General features: G+C 56.6%; 1 protein-coding gene across 5 annotated transcripts in view; it reads right to left on the bottom strand.

Annotated features, from left to right (window-relative positions):
- Positions 1–26,870, bottom strand: part of DICER1 (dicer 1, ribonuclease III) — a 73,339-nt gene that overhangs the window by 5,296 nt on the left and 41,173 nt on the right. For 3 of the 5 annotated variants that reach the window (XM_055130179.1, XM_055130180.1, XM_055130181.1), the window contains 16 exons: positions 25,019–25,151; positions 22,709–22,951; positions 21,898–22,046; positions 19,270–19,402; positions 17,813–17,888; positions 16,648–16,787; positions 14,792–14,971; positions 14,365–14,578; positions 14,014–14,167; positions 12,187–12,369; positions 11,841–11,946; positions 10,531–10,706; positions 8,911–9,655; positions 5,080–5,235; positions 1,425–2,268; positions 334–602 (listed from right to left, as the gene is read on the bottom strand). In XM_055130179.1, the coding sequence (XP_054986154.1) occupies positions 334–602; positions 1,425–2,268; positions 5,080–5,235; positions 8,911–9,655; positions 10,531–10,706; positions 11,841–11,946; positions 12,187–12,369; positions 14,014–14,167; positions 14,365–14,578; positions 14,792–14,971; positions 16,648–16,787; positions 17,813–17,888; positions 19,270–19,402; positions 21,898–22,046; positions 22,709–22,951; positions 25,019–25,151 (3,901 nt within the window). Of the gene's footprint in view, positions 1–333; positions 603–1,424; positions 2,269–5,079; positions 5,236–8,910; positions 9,656–10,530; positions 10,707–11,840; positions 11,947–12,186; positions 12,370–14,013; positions 14,168–14,364; positions 14,579–14,791; positions 14,972–16,647; positions 16,788–17,812; positions 17,889–19,269; positions 19,403–21,897; positions 22,047–22,708; positions 22,952–25,018; positions 25,152–26,870 lie in introns of those variants that run through there. The other 2 variants (XM_055130183.1, XM_055130184.1) reach the window with 2 other exon arrangements.

Genomic DNA, 26,870 nt, shown 5'->3' with positions numbered 1-26,870 from the left:
GGGCCACAGCCCTGCCACACCACACTCGCCCCGGCTCAGACGCCGCCCAGGGGCCTCTGGCCGGGCTGCCCTGGAGCTGCCTCTCAGGGCCCAGTGCTCCCGAATGCCGGGGGGCCTGGCACGGCCCCGGCTCCTGGGAAGCAGAGTGGCCGAGCTCGCCCACCCGGGAGACGGGGACGACCCGGCTCCGCGCTAGACAAGGAGGACTTTGCGGCAGGGCCAGGCCCAAGCTGGCACAGAGGGTGAGCACGGGGGACAGGGAAGAGCAGGCGCCCACGTCCTCCCCACCGGCCCCGCCCCGGCCCCGCCCCCGGCCCCGCCCCCCACACCCACCTCCGAGTCCATGCCCTGCATCTCGTTCTTCTCCAGCTGGAACTGCACGAAGTCATCGATGACGTGGAAGAGCTCCGGGGACACGGCTTTGAAGTACTTGTGGTAGTCGTACTTGACGGCCAGCGACGCGAAGATGGTGTTGTTGACGAGCGCCGAGCGGAGGTCCGTGAGCACCCCCGGGGAGTGCTGCCGGGGGTCCTCGTAAAGGTGCTTGGTTATGAGGTAGTCCAGAATCGCATCTCCCAGGAACTCGAGGCGCTGGTAGCAATCTGGGGGGGGGTGGGGGAGAGGGGCATCACTCAGACCGGAGCAACACGGCCCAGCCTTGCACAGGGCACTGGGGCAGCCTGGGCGTGACTTCAGTCTCGACTCCATCTGGCACCCCGACAAAACGTCACAACGTTCCTCTAAGGCCAGCGGCCGGGAGCATCACCCGCACCCAAGCCCGGGAACCGACACGTGGCGATGAACCGAGCATTAATTTATGTTTTGTGTGAACCGGCTCGTTCTGGAGACATGGCTCCAGGGCTCATGGCTTCCGGGGCATCGGGGCAAGACCCCCCCAGCCCCCTCCCCTGGCTGCAAGCCAGCACAAGAGCACCCCTCTTCTCCACGGGACCAGCGAGGCGGGGCCGAGCCCCAGACAGAGAGAGGCAAGCCGTGGGCAAGGGACCGTCGGCGAGTGCCGGGAAGCAGGCCTCACCCCCACAGATGCCCCCCAAAGAGGGTGCAGCCCCGCAGCCTCTGCAACGCGGGCTTCAATGTTTTGAGGTGCTGCCCGCAGTGCCTTGCTCACACCCGCTCGCGCACTGGTGCTCAGGGCGGGCCTGACGCTGACACAGGAGGAGCCCAGCTGGGGGGTGGGGGGTTCTGGCTGACCCCACCCTCCCTTTCCCCAGGAGGGAAAGCCCAGCGGCCACCCACCAAAGGCTGAACCTGCCAGGGAAACAGCCCCCTCCATCGAACCCCTCTCCCCCCCCCCACTCCCGGGGCCCACTTTTGCGTGAAGAAAACAGAAGTGGGGGCAGGGCGGCAGAGGGCTGGGAAACGGGGGCGCAGAGACAGGAGCCCCGCGGCCGGCGGCGGCCTACCCGTGATGGTGTTGTAGTGGTAGGAGGCGTGGGTGAAGGCCTGCAGCAGGTACGCCTTGTTCTTGAACCGGTAGTTGATCTTCCTCTCGAAGTTGCCGAAGCCCGAGATGAGCTGCAGGAGCGTCCTGTCGGCGTCGGGGTGGTCGAACATGCACCGCGGGGGGATCTGCAGGCAGCCGTACTCCAGGTCCTTCCAGAGCGCCGGGCGGGGGGCGCCGCCACCACCACCGCCGCCGCCGGCCGCGGGGGCCCGGGGCAGGGCGGGCAGCACCTCCAGCCCCAGCGAGCAGAGGAAGAGCTGCGCGGCGCGCTCGCCGCAGCTGGTCAGGTAGCAGCCCAGCAGGGCCTCCACGCAGTCGGCGATGCTCTTGTCGGCGATGCACTGCTCCGTGTGCAGGTCGTACGAGATGCACTGCTTGCCCGCCTCGGCGCCGCAGCTCTCCTCCGACGGGTTCCAGAAGCCCACCACGAAGTCGTCCTCCTCGCCGGCCTTGCTGGGGTCCAGGTAGCACATGGCGTCCCACGAGCTGTAGTCGAAGTCCTCGAAGTCAGACGGGAAGGGCGCGGCCCCCAGCGGCGGCTTCGGGGGCACCTTCCACTCGCCCGCGGCGTCGGGGGCGGCGAAGGCCGAGAGCGAGATCTTCTTGACGAAGGCGCCCGACCCCATCAGCATGTTGTCGATGAACTTGATGTGCTCCTGGTCGTACTCCAGAATGTCGTCCTCGTAATCGGGGTCCTCCTTGGGCGCCCTCCACGTGAGCTCCTCCTCCTCCTCGTCGTCCTCCTCCTCGTCCTCCCCGAAGGCGTCCTCCAGCCTGCCGTTGGCCAACATGCAGTCTTTTGTCTGCAGCGGAGGGGCGCGGGGGGCCGGGGAGGAAGGGGAGACATGAGCTGCTGTTTTTAAAAGGGTTTGAAACTCAATAAAAGCCGGGGTTATGGATAATTTCAAATGACAACCACAAATACTAAAAGGCAACTTTAAAATCATAGCCATTTGTTTTCAATTAACATAAAATAAGTTATTTAATCATATAAACAAAGTAAAGCATGTTCTTTGAATGTTCATTTTCTAAGTTATAAAAATGACCTTTATCCAGTATGAAGCTTTACATGAAGGGTTTCTGTGCAGGGATATAAAGTTAAAATTAATGTCCACAAAGCAAAGCTTCCACCGGGCACGCCGGCTCTGGAAGGGCGCGCAATCAAAGAATCGCCGGCCAATCACAGGGGGCTCCGGTTTTGCTGACAAAGTTTTTAAATGTTTTGAAAAGGTTTTTCCAATTGACAAAATTTAATTCCAGATGTAGAAAAAAAAAAAGCATTACCTTTGCAATTAAGTAAGAATGTGATATGCAAGCAGATATAATTATTTCTTAGATCTGTAACTTTAAACATGCACAATAGGGTTTTATGACGAAGATTTTGCCCTGATCCACTTGAAACCAAAGTCCACTCGCTGCTTCGTAAACCCAAATTGCTGTGTGCCTGGAAACTAAAAGTGATCAGCAAGACTAAGCTATCAACTTAGAAACTGTGCTTCCCCCCCCCTTTACTAAGTTACCGTAATCAGAATAACAGATTAAGAGCATAACTGACAAAAATAGAAGAAAATTTAGACTAACATGAAACACAGCAATTTCTGTCACGAGATCTTTGCTAATTCCAATTTCTTTGGCCAAAGCTTATTTGTGAATGACAACCTTAATAATGGCTCCGATTGGGTAATGCCGTGACTTTTGCAATGCTAAGAGAAGGCCCAACCCTTCCAGAAGTTTGCTGGAAGTTTGCTGGCTTGAAAGTTTGGGTAGAAGCCTGTGGAAACCTGTCCCTGGCGAAAAGGTTCTCAAACTTGAGATTTCCTTTTAAGTCAAACTCCAAAGAAATTCTGCATTTATTTTAAAAGAAATTAGAGCAGCGAGTCATGACATGTAGATTGTAAAACTTTTTCAAGAGCAGGGAAGGCCACCAAATGAAGCCACGGGGGCCAGCGACTAGGAATAATTTCCTGGTGAAAGCCAGGCAATGTCCCCCACTGGAGTCTGGTCCTTAAGGGGAAAAAAGAGCCAAACTAGAATTTAAAGAATAAACTTGTCTCTTGAGCCCAAGCTCCGAGAAGCTAAAATGGAGCAGAAAACACGAAGGGCAGAGCCCGACTACCAGCAAGGCACGGGGCCTGGACTTACGGGGCCTGATTTCACGCAGCCGCATTTCACTTTCTTTCTTGGCAGGATATTGTGATTTGGACTCACAGGTGATTTGTTTGTTTGTTTGGGACCATACTCTGAACTCAGGGACCACTCCTGGTGATGCTCGGGGCACCTTCTGGGGTGCTGGGGATTAAACTGGGAGTAAGCCTTACCCGCTGAACTATCACTCCAGTCCCCCTCCCTAGAACATTTTTTAAGCCCTGCCAGTTCTTAAACAAACAAACAAACAAAAGCACCAGCTTGCCACTCTGATGCAGTCCTAGTGAACTTTCTAGGTGAATTATTACCAGGCTCCTTCCCATTTGAATGCAAATATTTCATTAAAACCCGGGCAGGGGCCAGGCGTGGTTCCAACCCTTTAGGCCCTGCTGCAGCAAATGAAAACCCTTCAGTGAAAACAGAAACATCTTTAGCCAAGAGCCTAAAGGCCGGCTCCTCAATATAAAAACGTTGCGCTCTATCGAAAAAATATATATTTTTAAGGAAATGAAAAGACGTGTTAATGTCACCGATGTGTCCACTCTTGACTGAAGAGCCCTTTAGAGTGGGGGATTGTGGGGTCATTAGTGACAGCTGCCTCCTCCCTGCAGGGCACCCGTTACTGGAACGTTCTTCAAAGAAACACTGTATCTTTGCTGAAGTTCTCCGAGTCCACACCTTTCCCTCTAAGTTAAGTCACAAGTGTAATTTTTCTGAGTACATGCTTCAAATTGCTCTATGAGGAGTATGAGTGTTTAGAAAATAGGACCTGTGAGGGGAAATTCTTGTTGTGAGCCCACACTGAGGCGTGGAAGCCGAAGGTGCAGGAACTGAGAAGGGAAAGGGCCTCACAAGGCCAGTGAGTGGGCAGCCCGCACCCACACAGCACAGGAGGGGTGGGCAGGGCAAACTCGGGGCTCCAAGGCCCCCAAGGTGCCCTCTGGTGGCCTTTGGGATGAGACAAATGAGCTGGAAGAACACGTGTTGCTGACTTTGAGTCAGGGGACAGGTTAAACAGCGCTATTTTCAAAGCACTGCGTCTGAAGATTAAAAAAAAAACATGATCACTTGAGGAAAAACCACCCTGAAAACTCCCTAAACTGCAAACGCAGCTTTGATGGCGATTATTTCACAAACAGACACAAATGCTCGGCCGAGAAGTCATTCCACAGCCTGGAGCCAAGGAGGCACCCGGGGGGCGGGGGGGGGCCTCTGCTCCTCCGAGTCCCCCTCAGACCTACTCTCCCACCTCTGGAAAAGGAAGATAACAGAAGCCCACAGCCCAGCACCCAGCACCTTCGTCTGAACTCCACAGAAAGACGGTCCGTGGAGAGAAGTCACGCAAGGTGGCAAATGGCGACTCTCCTGTTGTGGCCCCAGTGGGGAAAAGCCCTGACACACTGAAAAGGAGGCGGCACGATCCTCCCCCCCACCCCAGGGGCCCCGTCCCGCCGCCGCCAGGAGCTTACCAGGTCGTCCTTGCCCCACTTATCCGAGTGGCTTTTGTCCTGATTGACCACGTAGCCGGGAGGAAGCCAGTTCACGGGGGGGTCGAATATGGACACCACCATGCGGCTGGGCAGCCCCTTCTTCTTCCCCAGCCGGTACAGGTTACAGTTGCTGACCTTCGGCACAAGCAGAGGCACAAGGCGCTTATCCGAAAGGGTTCCCGGCGACGTTTCACGCGAGCCAGAAGCCGAGCGCTCCCCAGACCACTGGGACCATCACCAGCGGGAAGAGCTGCCTGGTCTTGAGGCCGAGTCACAAAAGAAAAACCAACCCCCACCCCCCCAAACAAATGACATCTTTCAGGTAAGAAGACAACAGCAGCTTGGAATGGAACCGACAGAGAAACATGTAAACTCCCGCTCAAGTCAGAAGCAAATGGTTAGGGGCTGGAGCGACAGCACAGCGGGTAGGGCGTTTGCCTTGCACACAGCCGACCTGGGTTCGATTCCCAGCATCCCATATGGTCCCCTGAGCACCGCCAGGAGTAATTTCTGAGCGCATGAGCAAGGAGTAACCCCTGTGCATCGCCAGGTGTGACCCAAAAAAAAGCAAAAAAAAAAAAAAAAAAGAAAGAAGCAAACAGTTAGGACACTGTCAGCTTTTCCAAGCAGGACACCAGGTTACCGGACGCTATTACAGGGGACTCGGAGAACAGAAGGGTCCCCGGGAAAGGTGCGCAATGCTGCAGTTCCCAGTCTAGGGGAACTCGCTCCCGTGAGCAGAGCCCAGCCGGGTTCCAGTCTCTCAGACAACAGCTCGGGGTGTCTGGGCGCGACCATCTCCCCCCCACACACACCCAACACGGCTCCTGGCAACTGGTGGGGCCCCCACGGGGGACAGGGACGGATACCCCGCACACAAAGCGCACACCACACCGGTCCTCGAGGGCGCCTCCCTGGGCCCTGCTGAACCATTTCAAACTAGAGCACAGGGAACAAAGGGAGGCCCTGCTCACCCCTCCGGCTTTGCCCTCCGCTGCCCCCCTCCCCCCACCCTGCACTGCGGAGCTCCTAGTGTGCACCTGGGATACAGGGCATTCACTCTTTCTTTTTTAAAAAACAACTTTGTATAGAATCACCGTGAATTAGTTACGAAGCTTTCATGTTGGAGTTTCAGTCATACAATGATGGAACACCCATCCCTCCACCAGGGCACATTTCCCACCTCCAATGTCCCCAGTATCCCCCCAACCCACCCCTCCCCCTGCCTCTATGGCAGACATTTCCCCCACACTCTCTCTCTGCTTTTGGGTATTGTGGTTTGCAATACAGATACTGAGTGGCTCTCACGTTTGGTCCTTTATCCACTTCCATTTCCCATCCCGAACCATCCCTCCAACCATCACTGACTCAGTGATCCCTTCTCTATCCCAGCTGCCTTCTCTCCCAGCTCATGAGGCAGGTTTCCAACGATGGAGCAGTATTCCTGACCCTGTGTCTACTGTCCTTGGGTGTCAGTCTCCTATTATGTTACTTTATATCCCACAAATGAGTGCAGCCCTTCCTTCTATGTCTGTCCCTCTCTTCCTGAGTCCTTCCACTTAGCACGATACTCACCAGGACTATCCACTTGCAAGCAAATTTCATGACTTCATCTTTCCTAACAGCTGCATAGTATTCCACTGAGGGCACTTCACTCTTTACACAGAAACCCCCTTCTCCTCCCACACTTCCTTGGCTGTGGAACTCGCCTCCCTGAGCTGCAGGGAGGGGGCCGGGAGTGTAGGCTGCCCAGCTCGTCCTTCAGCTCGAGCCCTTTTCCTATGTGGCCCCCAACTGAAGAGCATCCGGAAATGCTCGCTTCCTTTCCAGGGAGCTGAGAAGGCAACAGGAGAGGCTGACCCAGGTGGAGGGAAATGGGTGGTGGAGGGAGCAGGAAAAAAGAACTCAGGGGGGCTCAGGAGACACGGAGGGGGGACCCAGCGAGCACAAGGGGGGTACTTGGAGAAGGAGCCTAGGGTGCGGGCAGAGGCGCGTGCACGTAGGGGAGACAGTGCTGGTGGCGCCTTCCTGGGGACCGAGGGGCGGAGACTGAGCAGGTGCAGGGCTGCAGTGAGGGGGGCGCCGCCACTCGGGCCCCATCCTGGGGGCAGCTCAAGCTCCGCAGCTTTGGGGGGCTCTCCCGGGAAGACTGCCCCACCGACGCCTTCCTCGATGCAGCAACCCTGCCCTAGCGGCCGAGAGCCGCTTCCTCAGGCCCGAGGAGACCTGGAGCTCCTCGCCCCCACTTCAGGCGTCTCTGCACGCCTCCCCCGGCCCGTTTCCCCGGGCCCTGCCATTACCTACACACCTCCTGTGTCTGCAGCAGCCCGGAGAGCGGAAGGGCCAGTGTGTAGCGTCACTCCCGAGCCCGGAACTCGCTGGGCCAGAGCCTCACTGCGTTCAGGGGCCGCTCCTGGCGGGGCCCGGGGGCCCCTCAGAGGGCCAGGGAGGGAACTGGGACTGGCCGCGTGCGAGGCACGTGCTTCACCCCTTTCCTCTCTCCCCAGCCCTCCCCGCGCTTCTCAACTGAGGGCCTCGGGGATGTCCTGGCGGACCCCAGGGGACAACTGTGAAAGCGGGGACAGAGGCCCGGCACGAGGTTCGGAGTCCCAGGCAGAGTGGGGACACAGGAAGGGAACGTGCTGAATGACAAGCTAAGAGAAGGTCAAGGAGCAAGCACGGAGCTCAGCGCCCGCACGCAAGCTCCCACCTGCCGAAGGGGGTTGAGGCAGCTCATGTCCAGGGCTCGGTGGGGCTTACCCCACCCAGGGGGGACAGTGGTGGAGGAGGGAGAGTGCTCAGGAGGCCCAGAAGGCGCCCCCCCGGCGCCCCCCCACTGTCAGTCCCTACTGAAGGAGACCCGAGTGGCTGGGCATCGGCGGAGTCCGACAGCCGCCCTGGGCGCAGACCAGTCCCCCTTGGGCCTATCTCGCCTTCAAAATAGGGGACACGCTGGAGCCCGGCCAGAGGTCACCCCCAACGCAGGTGCACCCCAACAAACTCCGTCCTCGGGGACGCTGGCGCTGTGCCCACTGCTGCTGCGCCTCCATCTGACCACCCCGCTCACGGCAAACCCTCTCCAGGCCCCTCCGCATGGAGCTTCAACGGCACGCGAGCACCTCGCCCCTTCACTCCCCCTCAGCACTGCACCAAGGGGGTCACGGCCTGTGCCCTGCATCCAGCAGACGCAGGGTCCATCCCCAGCACTGCCCAAGGTCTCCTGAGCCCCTCCAGGGGTGATCCCTGAGCACAGAGCCAGGAGAAAGCCCGGAGCACCCCGGGTGTGGCCCCAAATCCTGCCCCCCCAACACACACACACACACACACACACACCCGGAGCACCCCAGGTGTGGCCCCAAATCCTGCCCCCCCAAACACACACACACACCCGGAGCGTCCCAGGTGTGGCCCCAAATCCTGCCCCCCCAAACACACACACACCCCAAATCTTAGCTGCACACCAAGTTAAAGAATGTGCTCTGGGCACCAGGCAGTACCCATGCCAGGAGAGGTGGGGGGGGGACTCTCCACTTTCGGAGAAGCCACCCCTGAGAAAGGCCAGCCGTGCCCACCGCGGCCGCTCAGAGAGCACCCCCTAAACTCCCCCCTAATCACCACGCAGCTCAGCCCGGGAGCCTCGGGCTGTTCCACAGCACGGTCTCCGCACCCCCGTGGGACCCAGTGGGTGTAAGACGCCCACCCAGGTCTTACTTCCACCCAGCTGCTCAAGGCACGTGGCCCAGCTCCCTGGCCAGCGCCCAGGAGAGCCCCGGCAGCCCCCTGCCCTGCCCCCCCGGGCCCGCGCCTCACCTTCTTGCTGCGCATGTAGGACAGGCGGCCCTCGTGGGCGTTGGGGTAGGTGCAGAACAGGAAGGTGGTGATGGCGTGCTTCAGGAAGGAGTCCCCCAGCATCTCCAGCCGCTCCAGGTTGAAGCCGTCGCTGGCGTTGGACAGGGTGAGTGCCTGCAGGATGAGCCCGGGGTTCGGGCCCAGAGTCCTCGGGGAGTGCCCGGGGCAGGGGCTCTGCTGGAGCTCCGTCCGGTCCCGGGGTGCGCTCGCCGCTGCCGCCGCCTCCGGGGTACCAGGCCGCGGCGCAGCCGCCACGGGACGTCCATCTGAGGTAGATGTGTTAGCGTTTCCGTCAAGGTATTTGTGACTCAGCAGAGTACATTCATCGCTGGGCTGGGGCTGGGGCTGGTTCGCGGAGTTGTAGAAATTTTGAATGGAATATGAGGTAGGTGGTTGTTCAGGTATTTCCGGCCTGCCGTGACTCAGCTCGTCTCCTTGGCAAAAGTCTCCGTTGGCCGCGTCGCAACTGCCGTTGGCTAGGTCTCCGTGGTGGGCCAGGCCGTTGACGGTGGCCGCGGGGGGCGCGGCCCTGCAGCTCCCGGGGGAGGAGGGTGGGTTAGCACCTGGGTGGGCAGCACTGTCAGGGGCTACAGTTGTGCTGTGCTTACAGTGAGGGTCGCTCTCCGAGGCGGAAGAGGAGCTCGTGGCCGAGATGAAAGACTTGCTGTCGATGGACCTCTTCCACCCGAAGTCCAGGTTGGGGTACCTACGGGGACAGTTTGGGGTGACTTTGTTACCAGGAGAGCAGGGCGACTTGATTCAGAAAAAAAGGAAAGAAAAAGGAAAGACACCAAGATGCCTTTTAAGCTTTTCTTCCACAAGAGGAACAGTGGGGCACAGACAGGGAAGTCAGGAAACCTGGGGGTGGCCACAGGCCCTCCTAGGCTGGGCACCCCCGACCCACGCCGGCCCACCCGCCTGCTCTCGGGCTAACTCCAGGCCCTGCCCACGGCTTGCCGCAGCTCAGCCTCTCCCAGTGGTGATCCCAACCTTACAGGACTGTGGCACAATGGAAGGGCCTCCAAAAGCCAAGGCAGTTAAATCCACAACGACCACTGAGTGAGACTCAGTATCTGGCCGGCCTGAGCTCCTTCCCGCCCTGGCCCTCTAGGTCTGGCCAAGAGGCTCAACCAGAATCACTGTCGATGGTTAAACCACTCATTTCCTCAGCGTCGTTTCTTGAGACTTTACTGGTGGGCAGAAATGAACATCGGGGGGAAAACACCAGATACACAGCAGTGAAGACATTCAGGCGCTGTGAGCGGCCCGTGACAGCACAACTGTCCTCATTCCAGCTGCCGTGTGAAGTACCCGTGACGTCACCCCTCGTGACTGCGTGAGCGCAGACCTCAGGGCTGGGGGGACAGATGCCAACCCACCGCGTAACAGACAGGGAACGCGACAAGCTACGCAGGTTTCCGCTCAGGAGACGGACACGCGGCTATTCCATCTCAGAGACACTGACGCTCCCTTCTCGAGCCTTTGGGGCGTTTTATACCGGGGTGATCCCACTGCGTCTTCATGTGGTTCAGCACCCCCCGGGACCCGGCCCGTGCTCTCCGCGGCAGCCAACAGACATACCTGAAGTCCACGGGGAGGGAGCGGACCCCCACGCCGGCCTCGCTGGCCGTCTGGGCTCTCAGCTCCTCCGCGGTCAGAAGGCAGTGAAGGCGATAGAGGATGCTGGGGAGACAAACAGCCTTTCTCCACAGTGACGCTGGGATCGGGTGGATGGCACAGAGCTCCGGGACCAGGATCTTTGCGCGGGGGGGAAGAGGGAGAGCGGTCAGAGAGAGCAAACCCACAGAAGGCCGGCAAGGAGGAGGGGGGAACCCCAGGCAGCAACCCCAGGTCAGCTTCACTAACAGAGCAAGACGGGCATCCTAAATAAGGGCCAGAGACTGCGCAAAGGGTGGGGCACAGGCCTGGCGTGCACCGGGCGTCCAGTTCAACCCCTGGTATTATATGGCTGCCCCCCCCGAGACCCCGCCCCCAGGCACTGCTAGGGACAGCCCCAGTGGCCCCCAGCACCACTGAGACCCGCCACTGAATCACCGAGAGTGAACCCCAGACCTCACGAGCACAGGCTGGGAGGCCCCCTTCTTTATACCGGGGTGTTTAACCCCCCTTTTTTTGTTGTTTTTTGTTTTTTGTTTTTGGGTCACACCTGGCGATGCACAGGGGTTACTCCTGGCTCTGCACTCAGGAATTACTCCTGGTGGTCCTCAGGGGACCATATGGGATGCTGGGATTTGAACCCGGGTCGGCCGCGTGCAAGGCAAACGCCCTACCCGCTGTGCTATCACTCCAGCCCCAAGGGAGGCCCCTTTCAAAGTCCTAACTACCGGCAAACATTCAACTTTGCAGCCACACCCTAAGAGTGCCCTGGGGACCCTGAGGTGCCAAGGATGAAACCTGGGCCCCCCACCTACACGGCCCATGCTCCAACCCTTTGAGCCAACTCCCAGCCCCACAATCTTCTCTCTTAAATACTTAAAGACACAATCCGTTGAGGCAAAATACAATTTACGAAATATTCACAACGATGTTGTGCTAACATCAGTGTACCACCGAGCATAAAAGTCCACCTCTCTCGCCTATCCAACCACATCCGCATGGCGGTGGTCGGCGAAGACTAGCTGAAACAGGGCAAGGGGCAGGAGCGACGGTGCGGCAGGCAGAGCATTTGCCTCACAGGTGGCCAGCCCAGCCTCGATGCCCGGCACCACACACACATGGTCCCCTGGGCACGGCCAGGAATGAGCCCGGAGCGCTCTCTGGGATGGCCCCCGACCCCGGGACAACGATGACAAAACAAGACCAAAGGGCTGGGGGCCACCTCGCCAACCCCAGGGGCTCTGAGCGGGAGCCGGGCGGGCGGCGGGCCTCACCTGCTTGTTCTGCAGACTCTCCCACTTGGCCTTCCTCTTCTCGGCACTGCTCAGAGGAAGCGCTTTTCCCTTCTGGTTCAGATGGCGAGGTGTCAAAAGATTGAGTCTGTGGGAAAGTCACAACGACCCTGTCAGACAGACGGACACCAAGCCCGCCCCCGGCGTGGTTCTCTTCAGGGTGCTCCCAACCCACCGAGGGCGCAGCCCCCAGGCCCCTGGGGGCAGGATCTCTCTGGGCGTCGGAGTACCGGGGGTGGGGAGTGGGCAGGGGGATGGGGCAGACGCGAGCTGACCTCGGGGCGCAGCCGTGTGAGGGACAGAGACGCCAACGTCCCGAGCAGCCTACCTCGACGACGTGTGGTCAACGTCCAGCAGGGGCTGGTTGAGATTGGTCAGGTCAAGGTTGTACTTGGTTTTATAATATTCTGCAAACGTTTCATACTCGGGGGAAGGAAATTTACTCAGTGGGGTAAGATCAGTGTATACATCCGCAACATAAAATCGATGGGGCTGATCAAAATTGCGATATCTAAAAAATAAATAAAATGAAAAATCGATGTGGAAGAGAAAGAAGCATCGTAGGAGGATGACAAATGCCCAAAGGCAACAGAGTCTGAAAGCTGGTCTTCAGCAGGAAGCTGACCCTGGTCAGGGAGGGAAGCGGGGAGGGTGGGGTGCTGGAACGTCTTATGCATGAAACCCTACCATTACATCACACTGCCTGAAAAGAAATTTAAATTCTGAGAGTAACAGTGAATTTTTTAAAAATTAAACATTTTAGGGGCTGGAGCGATAGCACAGCAGGTAGGGCGTTTGTCTTGCATGCAGTCGACCCGGGTTCGATTCCCAGCATCCCATGTGGTCCCCCCCAGCACTGCCAGTAATTCCTGAGTGCAGAGCCAGGAGTTGTCCCTGTGCGTTGCCGGGTGTGACCCAAAAAGCAAAAAAATAAGTAAATTGTTAATTAAACATTTTAGAGAGTTCAAGAGGTTAAAAATAAATAACACTAATGGAAAAATTCACTCAAAATAAAGTTATTTCAAGCAATCTGAAATAAGACCTACATAGCACGGTAGCACTGTCATTCCGTTGTTAATCGATTTGCTCGAGCGGGCATCAGTAACATCTCCATTGTGAGACTTGTTACTGCTTTTGCCATATTGAATATGCCACGGGGAGCTTGCCAGGCTCTGCTGTGCGGGCGGGATACTCTCGGTAGCTTGCTGGGCTCTGAGAGGGAAAGAACTATATACCCAATAAAATAGGATCCTCCTATTGGACTGTCCCTCTCATTCTAAATACACTTTGCTAGCATATGAAAATTAAATGGCACCACTTGAACTGCTTCATTTCATCAATATAAGCACCACAGAAAATTTCCGATGTCAAATATTTTGTGCACGATTAACCCAAAAGACACTTGCCATAAAGAAATAGATTACTATAGTCCGTGTGATAAATAGTTTGATGACACTGACATTTGAAATATGGCCTATCGACTGGAGAAAAAACAGTAGAATCACAACCGATGACCATGGTCTGAGATGTGGGGTGGAGAAGGGTGCTGGGCGGGGTGGGGTGACCAGAGTGAAGGGGGACCCTGAGCCATGAGTGGCGGGAGACGGACTCTGGGGGCGTGGGGGCCGGAATGCTATACACATGAAACCCTACAATGGACAGCAGTGGAAATCACGGGAACTAAAATAATAAATCAAAATTTTTAATTATATCAAGGAAAATAAAGAATTATAGCTAATGCTTTCTTTTGGGTGTCTGCATTTACCTGGATGGCTCCAAATCGCTCTCCTCTACATCTTTACCAAACTGGGGGAAATGCTGATTTCCTATGTTCACTTCACCTTAATAACATTATCGGAACAACTTTAAGGAAAGAGACTGTGATTTGGGATCAAGAGTTTTAGAATTCGGGCGCTGGGAATGGAAAGAAAGGAGATCTTGAGAAGAAACGCTGGCAACCTTGAAACCCCCGGAGAATCTGAAGCTCTGTCTGTAAGGTTCCTCTGGAAGAGTTCATCCCGCTGTGAGCGAGGACAGACACCCGGGCCTTCGACTGATGCCATCGGGGGCCACCCTCCCGGGGCCAACACCACAGCCCACCGCGGCCCCTTGGGAACAGGCCAACCAGGCCAACCAAGCACCTGCAGATACCAACCTTGGAATGATAACTGCATCCTGGTAGTCTTCTAATTTGAAAACGAACGGTGATTCCTTTGAGTACTTTGTGTTGGGAATGCCTATGCGAGCTTCAGACTTCTCAATGTCTTCCATGAACTGAAAGTCGATGTCCAAAGTGCTGGAGTGATTAACTATGGGGAAGAAAAGCCCATTTCAGTGAGGAAGAAAATGCAGTGCCACCCCATGAAGGTCAAAATCAGGAGAATTAGTTTTGATCGCCTTGAGGCAAACAGAGATTTCGGTAGCGTGTGGTTATGTCCCCTGTCAAGAGGAAGCTCCCTGGGCAGCTGGTCTGGGGGGGGGGGGCGACGCGGGGCGGCGTGCTTACCAACGTTAAGAGGTAGGACACAGTACGCGGAGTCGGCGTCGGTGGGCTTAAATTCTAGTGCAGGCTTTTCGAGCCGAAGAATGTGCGAGAAGATATACTGGTGAAGCCGTGTGATCAGCTCCAGCTTCTGCAGTGACAGCGTGAACCCGGACTTCTTCAGCTCGATGGATATGGTGACCTCCCCGGAGCGCGTGTACACGGGGAAGTGCGGGATCTGAGAGCGAGAGAGGGCGCCCGCGTGGGTCAGGGGGCAGCGTTCTGCCGAGCGCAGCCGTACTCGGGAGAGGGGTGGCACGGTCCCTCTCAGCAGGCGGCAGAGACGCCCCCCGACCTCCCAACAGCGGACAACTGAGGGGGACCAGGGACAGACGGGCGGACGCAGCGTGACCCACCGACGGGCCCAGACCCCGGGCTCGGCAGCGCACACCTGAGGTATGGGTTTGGCGGTCAGGATTCCGAAGCAGCGGGCGGTGTCTTCGGGAGGGTAGAGCTTCCGCCGTCGGAAGTTGAGCTCGTCGGGGAGTGGCGTGGTGAGGACCATCCCTATCACGTACAGGTAGCAAGGCTGGCCGGGCTGCGGGTAGCTCTCCCGCAGGCACTCCGGGATCTGGAATCGGATCGGAAAAGGACCAGTCAAGCTCGACTGCCTCGTGCGGGGACGGTGGCAAGAAAGCGGACTTACTCCCGGCATGGCCGCCAGCTGCTGAGGAAGTCAAGGAAAGGCGCCCGGGGCCCTGAGTGGTCCCGTGACCTTCGGGAAATCCTCCCCACTGGGGTCAGCACTTCCCGCACCCCACGTGGCCCCGTGGCCCCACACAGCGCCCCGTGAGGCCTGACACCAGGGTCGAACTGTCAGGGGCTATCTTAGAAAGTACTAACCACTCCACCTACTTGTTTCACACTACAAATGCCCCTCTTCCGGGGATCTGTCTTTACTCACTACACAACACAGGAATGAAATGCAAAGAATTTTTTTTTTTAACTCCCACATAATCCTGTTGCTCGAAGATAACCCTCTTTCTTTGCTTTGGGGCCACACTCAGCTATGTCCAGGGGTTACTCCTGGCTCTGAACTCAGGAATCTCTCCTGGTGGTACTCAAGGGGACGCCAAGGATCAAAAGCTATGTGCAAGGCACGTGCCTTACTCATTGCACTCTCTCTCTGGCCCCAGTAACCCCTTTTCTTAATTCTTTGATATTTTGTCTTGACATATACACATGCACATTTTCATTCTAGGAGAATCACAGCGCACAGACTGTGCCATAGCCTGGTCTCCTGTCCGAACAATGAAAACGCTCTTCAGGTAATTCAGCACCCCAGCATCTTGTTTATAAGAGCTCTAGTCAGTGAGGAAATCACACCTTGGAGACTGTGGCCGAGCTTGAATGTCCCTCTAACCCTACCCATCAGTCTTTATAGTTTCTGTGGTTCCATGACACACACGCCCACATCAGTAACGGAAAGCTCAGAAACGCCGGCTAAGAGATAGCAGAGGTATTGGAGTGCCAAATAATCCAGAATCTTTAAGAAGCGGATACAAAGCAATTCTAGTCTTCTCAAAATTGTTATCAATACGCGTCATACACGACTAACCCAGGGATCTTTACCACGGGAAGTGAACCGAGGGGACAAAGGGCATTTCAGGAAGGTGAGTAGCATTTATGGTTTCTGGTTTTGGGGGCCACACCTGGTGATGCTCAGGGGACCAGATAGGGAACCGGGAATCGAACTCAGGCCAGCCCACGTGCAAGGCCAGTGCCCTACCTGCTGTGCTATCTCTCTGGCCTCCCATGAGTACTTTTTAAAAACTGGACATGATTTTGAAAATGGCGTTAGGCTGGGTACAATGCTATTTCAAGTGAAAACTTGCTCAAAGGTCAAAAACAAAACTAAAGACGCCCGTGTTTAGTCTAAGATAAAGTACGGAGCAGAAGTCTGCTGCTGTCTGGGCTTCTTAGGATAAAAATATCCACAAATGTCTAAAATTGAGGGGGTGGGGGGGCGTGCAGGTGACACCCAGCATCACTGTGGGTGCTCTGGCCAGCTCAGGAAGCGATCATCTGAGAGATGAATCTACGGATCCTCGGAGAAGCAAAGCCCGAGCGATTCCTGAAGCAGGGGGCAAAAGCGCAGGGTGGAGAAAGGGGCGGGGCCGTGAGCGAGACACACTCGGGGCCAGTCACAAGGACCGGGGACGTCACGCAGAAGATCCAAGTCACGCCGGAACCGGAAGCTCCGGACTGGAGAGACCAGGTGGTGGCTCTGTCCTGACCAATACTAACTGCTTTCGGGTAGCACTGTCTTCGCTTGGTGGAGCCCGGCCTTCCGGGAACACTGGTCTCCTCTTCGTCGTGTAAGTCAAGCTCTTCTTCATACTTGACCGTCTCTTTCCCAACGGGCATCAAGTGGTCATCCAGCTCGCCTACGGAAGGGAGAGAGAACAGCCGCCATCCAGATCTGCCTCTCGGTACGAGCCCCAGGTCGGCGCTAGGGCAGGCAGCGACAGGCCAAGTCACGGAGACTGAAGCATCTTTGCCTTTTACGAACGCGGGCGGTCGTGTCGCGCCCTGTGCTGGCTTCCAGGAGCCAGGTTATAATTCTGCTCTGAAAGGAAAAGAGACCAAACACCAAGGGGCCGAAGACACAGGACGGGGGGCTCGGGCGTCTGCCTCGAGTGCAGCCAATCCCCAGCGGGATCCCCGGCACCGCCTGGGCCCCTGAGCACTGCTGGGTACAATTCTGGAGGGCCCCAGGCACCACTGGGGTGGGCCCGGATATTCCTGGGCACTGGCCCCGCGGGTGGGCTGGGAATCCCCGGGCCTTCCAATCACCCCTTGGGAAGTCCCCCCACAAAAAAACAATTAAAGTAGAAACAAAAATATAAACAAAAACTCCTGAACACAGGCAAACAACACGTGTCCCCTCCAGAGGCTGCGGGATGCGAGTCTCCTGGTCCTGTATGACTGTTCACGCATCCCGGGTAAGGAAGCACGGGACAGGCCCACAACAGAGTGTGGCCCCGGGGTGGGGGGGGGGGGCCTGGGCCTCACCGGCTGGGACACCAGAGAGGCATCCCTAAGGAGTGGCCCCAGCTCCATGGGGTGGCGGGGGTCGGTGGCCCTCTAGAGATCGGGACTCATAGAGTCACACGGACAGGCTGAGTCAGAGGCGTGTGGCGGCAATTCTGAGAGGGCCCAGGGGGCTGAGGAGCCTCGGGCGGGCGGAGCACGGCAGCTCCTGAACCTGGTGGCCCACGAGGTCCCCGCCACTGCCCGGACCTGGCCGGGGCCTCAGTGCAGGGGCGAGCCTGCCGAGGCCCCCGAGGTGCAGGGCTGCAGGGGTGCGGCTGGCCGAGCCCTGCGTGTGTTCGTGTCATGAGGCTGATGGTTTTTTTGTTTTTTTGGTTTTTTTTGGTGGGTCTGGCACCTGCTCCTCCAACCCTCTTACCGATTTTGTGCAGCTTTTCACAGCAGATGAGTGCCACGGCTCTCTCGGCCCGTCGGACGCAATCCATGGGCGGGCCCTGAGGGTGACAGAGACACCTTCAGTGGGTCTCGGGGCCAGAGGCATCAGAGAACCACGCCGCTCTGCCGCCACACCCCTACGTCAACCAGAACAAGGCGCTTTGTGTTCAAAAGCATCAGCAACTTAAAAAGCAAGCAAACAAAAAGACTGGGGCCAGAGAGACAGGACGGCATGTAGGGCACTTGCCCAGCACCCCCGGGGGTCCCCTGCGCCCTGCCGAGAGCTAGGAGTGAGCCCTGAGTACCACCGAGTGTGGCTCCCAAACAAAGCAAAACTGATCTCTGCATGGGAAAGGGCCATCTTAAAAATGCAGCTAGTGGGGCTGGAGCCATAGCACAGCGGGGAGGGCATTTGCCTTGTACGTGGCCGACCCGGGTTCGATTCCCAGCATCCCATAGGGTCCCCTGAGCACCGCCAGGGGTGATTCCTGAGTGCATGAGCCAGGAGTAACCCCTGTGCATTGCCAGTTGTGACCCAAAAAGAAAAAAATAAAATGCAGCTAGTAAAACATGCACAGTGGTTGAGAGCTAACAAGCTGGACCCATTTCCTCTCAGGAAGAGTCGCATGGATTGGACTTTCCCATAAGCTACAAATACGTGACAAGATGGGGGTGACATATGGGGTAACGGTGCTGAGCCACTTTCCCGGGGAAGCAGGGCCCCGTCCTGGACAGTGGACACACAGTGGCAGGGCCTCAGAGAAGTCAGCCGACCCTCCAGAATGAGCAAGCAGGGGAGCCAGCGGGAGCCACAGGAGTGAGAGCACAGTGGGGAGGGCACCTGCCCCGCACGCCGCTGCCCTGGATTCGATCCCCAGAACCCCGAACACCGCCACGAGTGAGCCCTGAGCACAGAGCCAGGTAGCTTTGCTGGGTGTAGCTCAAATATACAAAAAAAAAAAAAAAAAGAAAGAAAGAAAGAGGGGCTGGAGCGATGGCACAGCGGGGAGGGCGTTTGCCTTGCACGCGGCCGACCCGGGTTCGATTCCCAGCATCCCACATGGCCCCCTGAGCACCGCCAAGGGTAATTCCTGAGTGCAGAACCAGGAGTAACCCCTGTGCATTGCCGGGTGTGACCCAAAAAGAAAAAAAAGAAAAGAAAGAAAGAAGAAGGCGAAAAGCAGCAGGGGCTCTAGCGCTGCCCCTGGTGCTGGAAGCATCTCTGCGAATAAAAACATCTCGGCGGAAAATCCAGCCGGCACTCTGTGAAGTGACACCACTTGCTGGAGAGCAGGACGTGCCGCCGACGGCACGAGAGTTACCAACGGACGTATTTCAAGTCCACTGTCAGGCCAAACCGACCGATCCCTGGCCGAGATTTGGATTGGCGGGTTTTAAAAAGCACTTTAAAGGCAAAATCGTCCCTTTTTCTAAACTTACAACAATGGAGTCTCGAAGCGGCGAGTTAATTGGCAGGTAAAGAGTTGAATAAAATGTACCATCGGGCAACTTCTGGGTTCTACACTTCGGAGCTAGATGAGTAAACGGGTCGCTGGGTAACCTCGCACAGTATCTGTGGGGAGCAAGAAATTCAGGCGCTGAATCTCCCACCGAGAGAGAGAGAGAGAGAGAGAGAGAGAGAGATGGCCGTCCGGGGTGCTGGGTCACCTCTCATCCTTCTTCCCTTCCACAGGGACCCGGGCAGCACAGTCCCAGCAGAGAGGACAGTGGGCACGGGCACCAGGGAGGGCAGCCGCCGTTGACCTCCTCCAGGTGAGCACTGGGCCCAGAGTCCACGGGGCCCGTGGTCTTGGATAGTCACTGTGGAGCCCTGAACCCACAGCGGGGACACAGCGCCCGCTCCTGCATCTCACGCTCACGGGCTGGCCCCCAGAGGCAGCACGAGGCAGTGCGGAGGGCCGGCAAGGCGGCACGGGCAGAGCGTGGGGTGCAGGGGGGTGGGGGTGCAGGGACCCGGCTGGGTCGGGTTTCGGCAGCATGTTATTGTTGTTGTTTCTTTTCATCTTTCCCCTGGCACCCCATAGGGCTGCCCAAGCGCTGCCGGGAGTGATTCCAGGACACGGAGCCCTGAGAACCACCGAGTGTGGCCACCCTCCTACCAAATTAAAAGGCTTAGAGGGGCAGGGGCAGGGCAGAGGGATGGGGCGGGTGCGGAGGCCCCAAGGAAGCGGGGCGGGGGGTGGTGGTGGGAGAGAGTCTCCGACCACAGCGGCAGCCCGAGAGCGTGAAGATGAGGCGGACAGAGGGCCCGGGGTCGCAGGGCTGAAGGGTGAAGGGGGAGAGGGGAGAGCCGGAGGGGGCTCCGCCTATGGAGATGACCACGGGGCCCAGGCCGGGACACTCGGGCGCGGGCAGGGCTGGGGCTCCGTCTCAGACGCGGGTGACAGGAGCAGAGAGCAGGGCTGCCTGTGGCTGCAGCCGGGACCGCCGTGGGACTGCGGAGGGTGCCCCGAGCACGGCCAAGCGGGCCCTGCACGGTGCGTCCCCAGAACAAGGTAACGGAACGAGAAGAAAAGGTCTGATGGGAGTCAAATATCCCACGAGCTGCAGGAGGAGGACGAGCTCGGAAGGACACGGGCGCGAGCCTGAAGGAGCCACGAGCAAAACCAGCGATGGCAGCGCGGATGGATGAGAACCTGGGCGGTCAGAGGGGCCCGGCCCGTCACACCAGCCTGGGAGTAAAGGAAGCCGGGGGGCAGGGAGAAAGCTGCCCCTGGGGAGGAGGCACCCTGGGCCAGGGCAGCCTTGCACGTCCCCGCGGCGTCCTACAGCTCAGCGAGGCCGCCACAGGCACGGGAAGGACGGGAGACACAGGGGAGGTGCAACCGGCGGGCTCGGGGCAGCCCTTCGCTAGGCAGAAATGGGAGACGTGGGCGGGGAGGGGGGGGGGACCGGAAAAATGGTGCGTCCCCAACACCAGGACAGTGGGAGATGCCGCCTCCAGGAGCCCAGGGCAGGAGGTCAGTGAGCCTGGGACCCGCTGGCTGGGCCCACATCTGACCGCAGCTCAAACGGACACAGCGAGGGGCGGCCGGCCGTGAGCTCCGGAGGGTCGGTCGTACTCGGCCCTGAGATCTGAAGAGCTTCAGCTGGAGGAGACAGAGAGCCGAGGGGAGTGGGTGCCGCCCAGGGAGCCCCAGAACCATGGGCCCACATCTCCGGGCAGGGCCTGGGGGCTCTTCAGAGAACTCATGCAAAGTGTCAAGGTGAGGACGATTTTAAGCTGAGAAGCTAAAGAGCCAGGGACCGTCTGCCTGTATTTTGCCTTGGCACAGACGGTTCCTGGTGCAGAATCGAGAAATGCATCCTTCGCTTAGTTCTTAGCAATAGTATTTCCAATCCAGGATACATTAGAACAGTCTCAGAGATACAAAGTAGCAGAACACGACCTTACATGGTTGCTGTGAATTCAACACCTACGGCACAGCACAGCAACATTCAGGACTTAGGAACTAGTGAACACTGTAAAAAGTGCCGTCTCATATGCCTATGACAACCTATGTAACCCTTCACGATACTATTTTTGCCTTTTCAATACAAGGAGAAATAAAGGGGGGAAAGCATGACTTTTATTTCTCATCCAAATATTACAAGCCATGAATGAAAAGATTCACAGTGGTCTGCAACAGGTAAAACCTGGTACAATACTTGTAAACAGAAGAGAAGATGGGAGAGAAGGGGGAGGGGAGGGGAGGGGAGGGGAGGGGAGGGGAGGGGAGGGGAGGGGAGGGAAAGGGGAAGGAAGACTAGAGCAAAAGAGGGGAAAGGGGAGGAAGGAAGGAAGGAAGGAAGGAAGGAAGGAAGGAAGGAAGGAAGGAAGGAAGGAAGGAAGGAAGGAAGGAAGGAAGGAAGGGAGGAAGGGAGGAAGGGAGGAAGGGAGGGAGGAAGGAAGGAAGGGAAGGAGGGAGGGAGGGAGGGAGGGAAGAAGAGGAGGGGGGAGGGAGGGAGGGAAGAAGGGGAGGGAGGGGGGGAGGGAGGGAGGGAGGGAGGGAGAGAGGGAGGCAGACTTGCGAGTGGCTTGTTTTCCATGCAGACACTGGCACGCACCTATTGATGTGTCCGATGGCCGTGTTGATGGTGACCTGGGGTCCGTCCGGCCTCAGCACGTATGGCGGGAATGTGTCCTCATCGTCCACCACAGGCTCAGCGTCAGCCTCACCACTTTCGACTGACTTGGAACATTTATTTCTCAAGATCTGGACATTTGAAAGCCAGGCTTTAGGGGCCAGGAGGAGACCTGCCCTGCCGTCCGCTCACTGACCCGCGTGCCCGGAGAGGGCCCGGCTCTGACGCGGGACACCACGAGTCGCTGCTCCAGAACAGTGCTCAACCCCCGCCCCCCCCCCCGCCACGCCCCCCCCAGTCTGGTGTGGGGAGAGACACTCGCCACACGGGCTGGGAGAGCACCCTCCCTGCCGTCCTCCCAACAGCCCAGGGTAACGTTCCCACTCTTCCTAACTCTTCTCCACTCTCGGAACACGTCCACATTCTCTCCCCTAACAAGACCATCCTCGGTGATTGAAAAAAAGAAAAAAAAGTTTTAATCTATTCTGGGCTGGAGCCATACATAGCACAGCGGGTAGGGCGTTTGCCTTGCACGTGGCCGACCCCGGGTTCGATTTCTCCGCCCCCTCTCGGAGAGCCCGGGAAACTACCGAGTATCTTGCCCACACGGCAGAGCCTGACAAGCTACCCGTGGCGTATTCGATATACCAAAAACAGTAACAAGTCTCACAATGAAAATATTACTGGTGCCCACTTAGAGCAAATCGATGAACAACGGAACGACAGTGCTACAGCGCAATCTATTCTGATACATATCCGTCACTCAAAAGATACATTAAATTTTAGCTCCTACCTTTTCAATAGCTTTGTACGTTTTCAGGTCTTCTTCAAAACTTTTGATTTTGTCGGTATCTGCTAACATTATGTAATTAGAGATGGGGGCCCTGGCTCTCCCCTTGGACTGAACATAGGACCGATACTCTGTGGGCAAATCAAAACGAACCACCAAGTTGCATTTTGGAATATCAACACCCTCTTCCACAATACTTGTTGCAATAAGCAGGTTGGTCTCATGTGCCCGAAATTTTCTAAGTACCTAAAAAACAAATTCACCAAAAAAAAAAAAAAAAAAAAAAGAAGAAGAAGAAGCAATTCTAAGAAATTTTCCAAGGAAAGCATCGTGGTACAATAAGTGCCAACATTCACGCCCAGCGCTGCCTCTCCAGCCCCCTGAGTCTTTAAGTCTACACTGAAGAAGGGGTTCTCGTTTCTGAAAACCAAGCCCGGGATCACACAGGTAAGCTCTGATTTAAGGGCAATTCATGATTTAAAGAGGCGTTTGACCTCACATAAGTACCCACATGTAAATCACAGAACCTCTTCACGCCAAAGGGAGCAGCTCCTTTCATGACTTGAAAAGGAACTGAGGAACGAAGTGGGTGAACACATGTGCTCTGGGGTCGGGCTGCACGTCCCGACCCCCCGTAACATCCTGTGGTGTCATTCTGTGCCAACCACCCCCACCACCCCCAAAAGATGTCAAAGCCCTTCCACTGCAATCGCTCCGTCACTTGGAATTTAAAAATCACAAGCTTTTTCCCCTGACATCTTAGGACGTATTCAATTTTCAGGAATCGGAGCCTATTAAAAATAAACCAAAACCTTGTTTCATACTAAATTTAAAACAACATCATTCCCCATGTCTAGGATAATTTCAGTACTACAGTAAGTTGGTTTATAGGCAAATCTATCAGATTCTGACTCGTAGACTTGGAATATTATCAAACAGCTCTAATACAGAAAATGGCTTCAGCATGAATTACTCTGCCACTTTTAAGTTAAATAACGTTTAAAAGCTTTTGTTTGGGAGCCAGATATTATATTGGGTTTTAGCATCTTTACAAAGTTATTTCCTGTAAGAAATCCCCACCCCATTTTTTAATTAAAAAAAAAAAGCATGGAACAAAACTAAGCCAAAATCTTTAAAAGAAAGTGCTGTTTCTGAAGTATTCAACCAAGGAAGAACTTTATATTTTAAAAATAAAAAGGAGGGAAGTGTGATGAGATAGTATAGAGGGGAGGGCACTTGCCTTGCATGCAGCAGACCCAGGTTTGATCCCTGGCATCCCATATGGTCCCCTGAGTCAGATGTGACCCAAAAACAGGAAAGAGGGAAGGAAGGAAGGAAGGAAGGAAGGAAGGAAGGAAGGAAGGAAGGAAGGAAGGAAGGAAGGAAGGAAGGAAGGAAGGAAGGAAGGGAGGAAGGAGGGAAGGAGGAAGGAAGAAAGGAAGGAGGGAAGGAAGGAAGGAAGGAAGGAAGGAAGGAAGGAAGGAAGGAAGGAAGGAAGGAAGGAAGGAAGGAAGGAAGGAAGGAAGGGAGGGAGGGAGGGAGGGAGGAAGGAGGGAAGGAGGAAGGAAGGAAGGAAGGAAGGAAGGAAGGAAGGAAGGAAGGAAGGAAGGAAGGAAGGAAGGAAGGAAGGAAGGAAGGGAGAGAGGGAGGGAGGGAGGAAGGGGGAAGGAGGGAGGGAAGGAGGGAGGGACGGAGGGAGGGAGGAAGGGAGGGAGGAAGGAGGGAAGGGGGGAAGGAGGGAAGGAAGGAAGGAAGGAAGGAAGGGAGGGAGGGAGGGAAGGAAGGAAGGAAGGAAGGAAGGGAGGGAGGGAGGGAGGGAGGGAGGGAGGGAGGGAGGGAAGGAAGGGAGGGAGGGAGGGAGGGAGGGAGGGAGGGAGGGAGGAAGGAAGGAAGGAAGGAAGGAAGGAAGGAAGGAAGGAAGGAAGGAAGGAAGGAGGGAAGGAGGGAGGGAGGGATGGAGGGGAGAGGGGAGAAGGGCAGGCAGGCTCTTGCTGGGCGTCCAGGCCGTCAGCAGCCTCAGACCCCCCAAAGCCACATACTGTTTTTCTGTGCAAGCAGTTTGGCGTCATCAGCCCAAATAAAAGGAGCTGGGAAAGGTGATGACAATTCGGCAGAAAACTGGTGTATCCGACAGCTATTCTAATCCCAAACATCTGAGTGGCGCGAGAGCTGCTTCACGGCGACAGCGCGTCCCTGCCCGAGACGCGTCTTGGCGATTACCAGTGGGCGGGGGAGCCGAGACGCGGGGGCGCCCCTCTGGGCAGAGCGTGTCTGGGTGCGGAAAACGGTTATTGCTCCATTACTCTAAGTTACCTCTTCCTGCTTGCGGAATTCGGCCTCCATCTGTTTGTTTCGAGGCTGGTTCTTCCCGATGCCGTGTCCAGTTATGAAGTTGCTGCTGATGTAAGCCAGCTCCGGGTCCTGCTTGCCGGCTTCCTTTATCAATCTGGGGAAATTACACACACGCAGAGGTTAAGCATAGCTGAGGGGAGAAACTTAAAAGTTTTGTGTGTGGCGTCTTCCTTAAAATAAAACTTCACGAGCCTTTTGTTTTGGGTTTTGCTGGCGTACCTAACAAAACAGTCTTGGGTTTGGGTTTGGGTTTTGTTTTTTTTTGGGGGGGAGGGGGGTTCTTTGTGGCTTCTTTCCAGACTGCCTTAACCAGAAGTCACTTCTTCTCTTCATATATAGAGCTGTGGCCCAGACACTGGCACCAGCAGAGGGCTGGGTGGGTGGGGTGGGGGGGGGGGAACGGGCCAGGAGGGGACAGAGCAGGGCACCAAGAAGCAGGGGCCCTGTCTAGTTTGGCTTCAGACCACGCACGTGCACGCACACACAGACACACAGGTATCTCCAAACACGCACACAGCCTCCACCAGAGCCGGGCAGCACCAAACTCCGGGCCCCGAGTGTTTCTCCGGCCGAGGAATCCTCAGGTCCCCGTCCGGGCGCTGAGAGCCGGGGCCCTGGCCACTCCCGGGAAGCTCAGCCCCACCCCTGCGCTGCCCACTACCCCCCAACACGCTCCTGCCCCTGCACCTCTCTCTGGCCACAGCCCCAGCCCTGCAGAAGAGACGCCGGCCCCAGGGCCCTCTTCCTGCCACCTCTCCTATACTAGCGAGTGTCAGTCAGCTTTCGGTGGCCTTCGGCAGAGACACGGCCGGCCAGGGGCCGTGGCGCGGCATCGCGTTACAGGGTACAGAGGGCCGGTCGGCACTGCCATTACGGCTCCTCTGGAAATAGCCACCTCGAACAACTCGGCACGCAGGATAAACGGTTCCACACCTGATGTAAGTGATTCCAGATGGCGCCTCTGAAGTCGTTCGACATAGTATAAATTCCTAATAGAAAATTGCATTTTTAAGTCAAACCATTCTTTTTGTTGTTGTTGTTAATACACGAGACAGACTAATATCAAAGGGCGAGAAGGACCTTGGGCCGCCAGCTAGAGTATCTCCCGCGTCCTCATCAGTGAGACGCTGGCACTGTCTAGTGTCAGTTTGAACGTCTACTTGGCAGCGCAGGTACTTCTAACATCCAGAACCCGAAACTTCCTCCAGCCCAGCTCTGCGAGGCCCCACACGAGACTCTGACCGGAGCCGAAAGCGGCATCAGATACAACCCAACGGCATCTCCAGAAAGCGAGAGAGCCAAAAGCAGCCGCTTAGAAGTCATGATGCTTGGAAATTTCAACTTATGTAAATAGGCAGCAATATGGTATAATAAAGCCCCCCCCACAAAAAAAAATTGCATTCCAGTTGCCCCTAATTAGGCAACAAGTATGTTTACTTGGCACAAGCATTGATGTGGGCGACTCTCCCTAGCTGAGAAATGAAGGCTCGGAGCGGGGGGACTCCTGGCATCAACCTGCATTGGTGCCGCAGGGAAGCGAAGCAGCCGTGAGCACATCAGTGAAGCGGGGACCGCACGCTGACCGGCTGCGACAGGGGGAAGACAATCCTCTCTCACGTCGCTGTAACGTGAGCCGAGACAAAGCGAGAGGCTTCCAGAGAAGCAGAGTGAGGGTGGCGGCCGGCAGGGAACATCCAGGCCACATCCAAGCATCCAGCGTTTGTCCTAACGTCCACCTGACTGTCTGCCCTGCCCCAGCACACCGTCCTCCCAGCCCTGCCGTGTCCTGTCCACGGAGCTGCCGCGGGCAAGT

Source organism: Sorex araneus, chromosome 3 (genome assembly GCF_027595985.1).
Source record: "Sorex araneus isolate mSorAra2 chromosome 3, mSorAra2.pri, whole genome shotgun sequence".
In the NCBI taxonomy this organism is placed as follows: Eukaryota; Metazoa; Chordata; class Mammalia; order Eulipotyphla; family Soricidae; genus Sorex; species Sorex araneus.
Note: the sequence above shows the minus strand (reverse complement) of the source record. Positions and strands in the feature narration are given on the sequence as shown.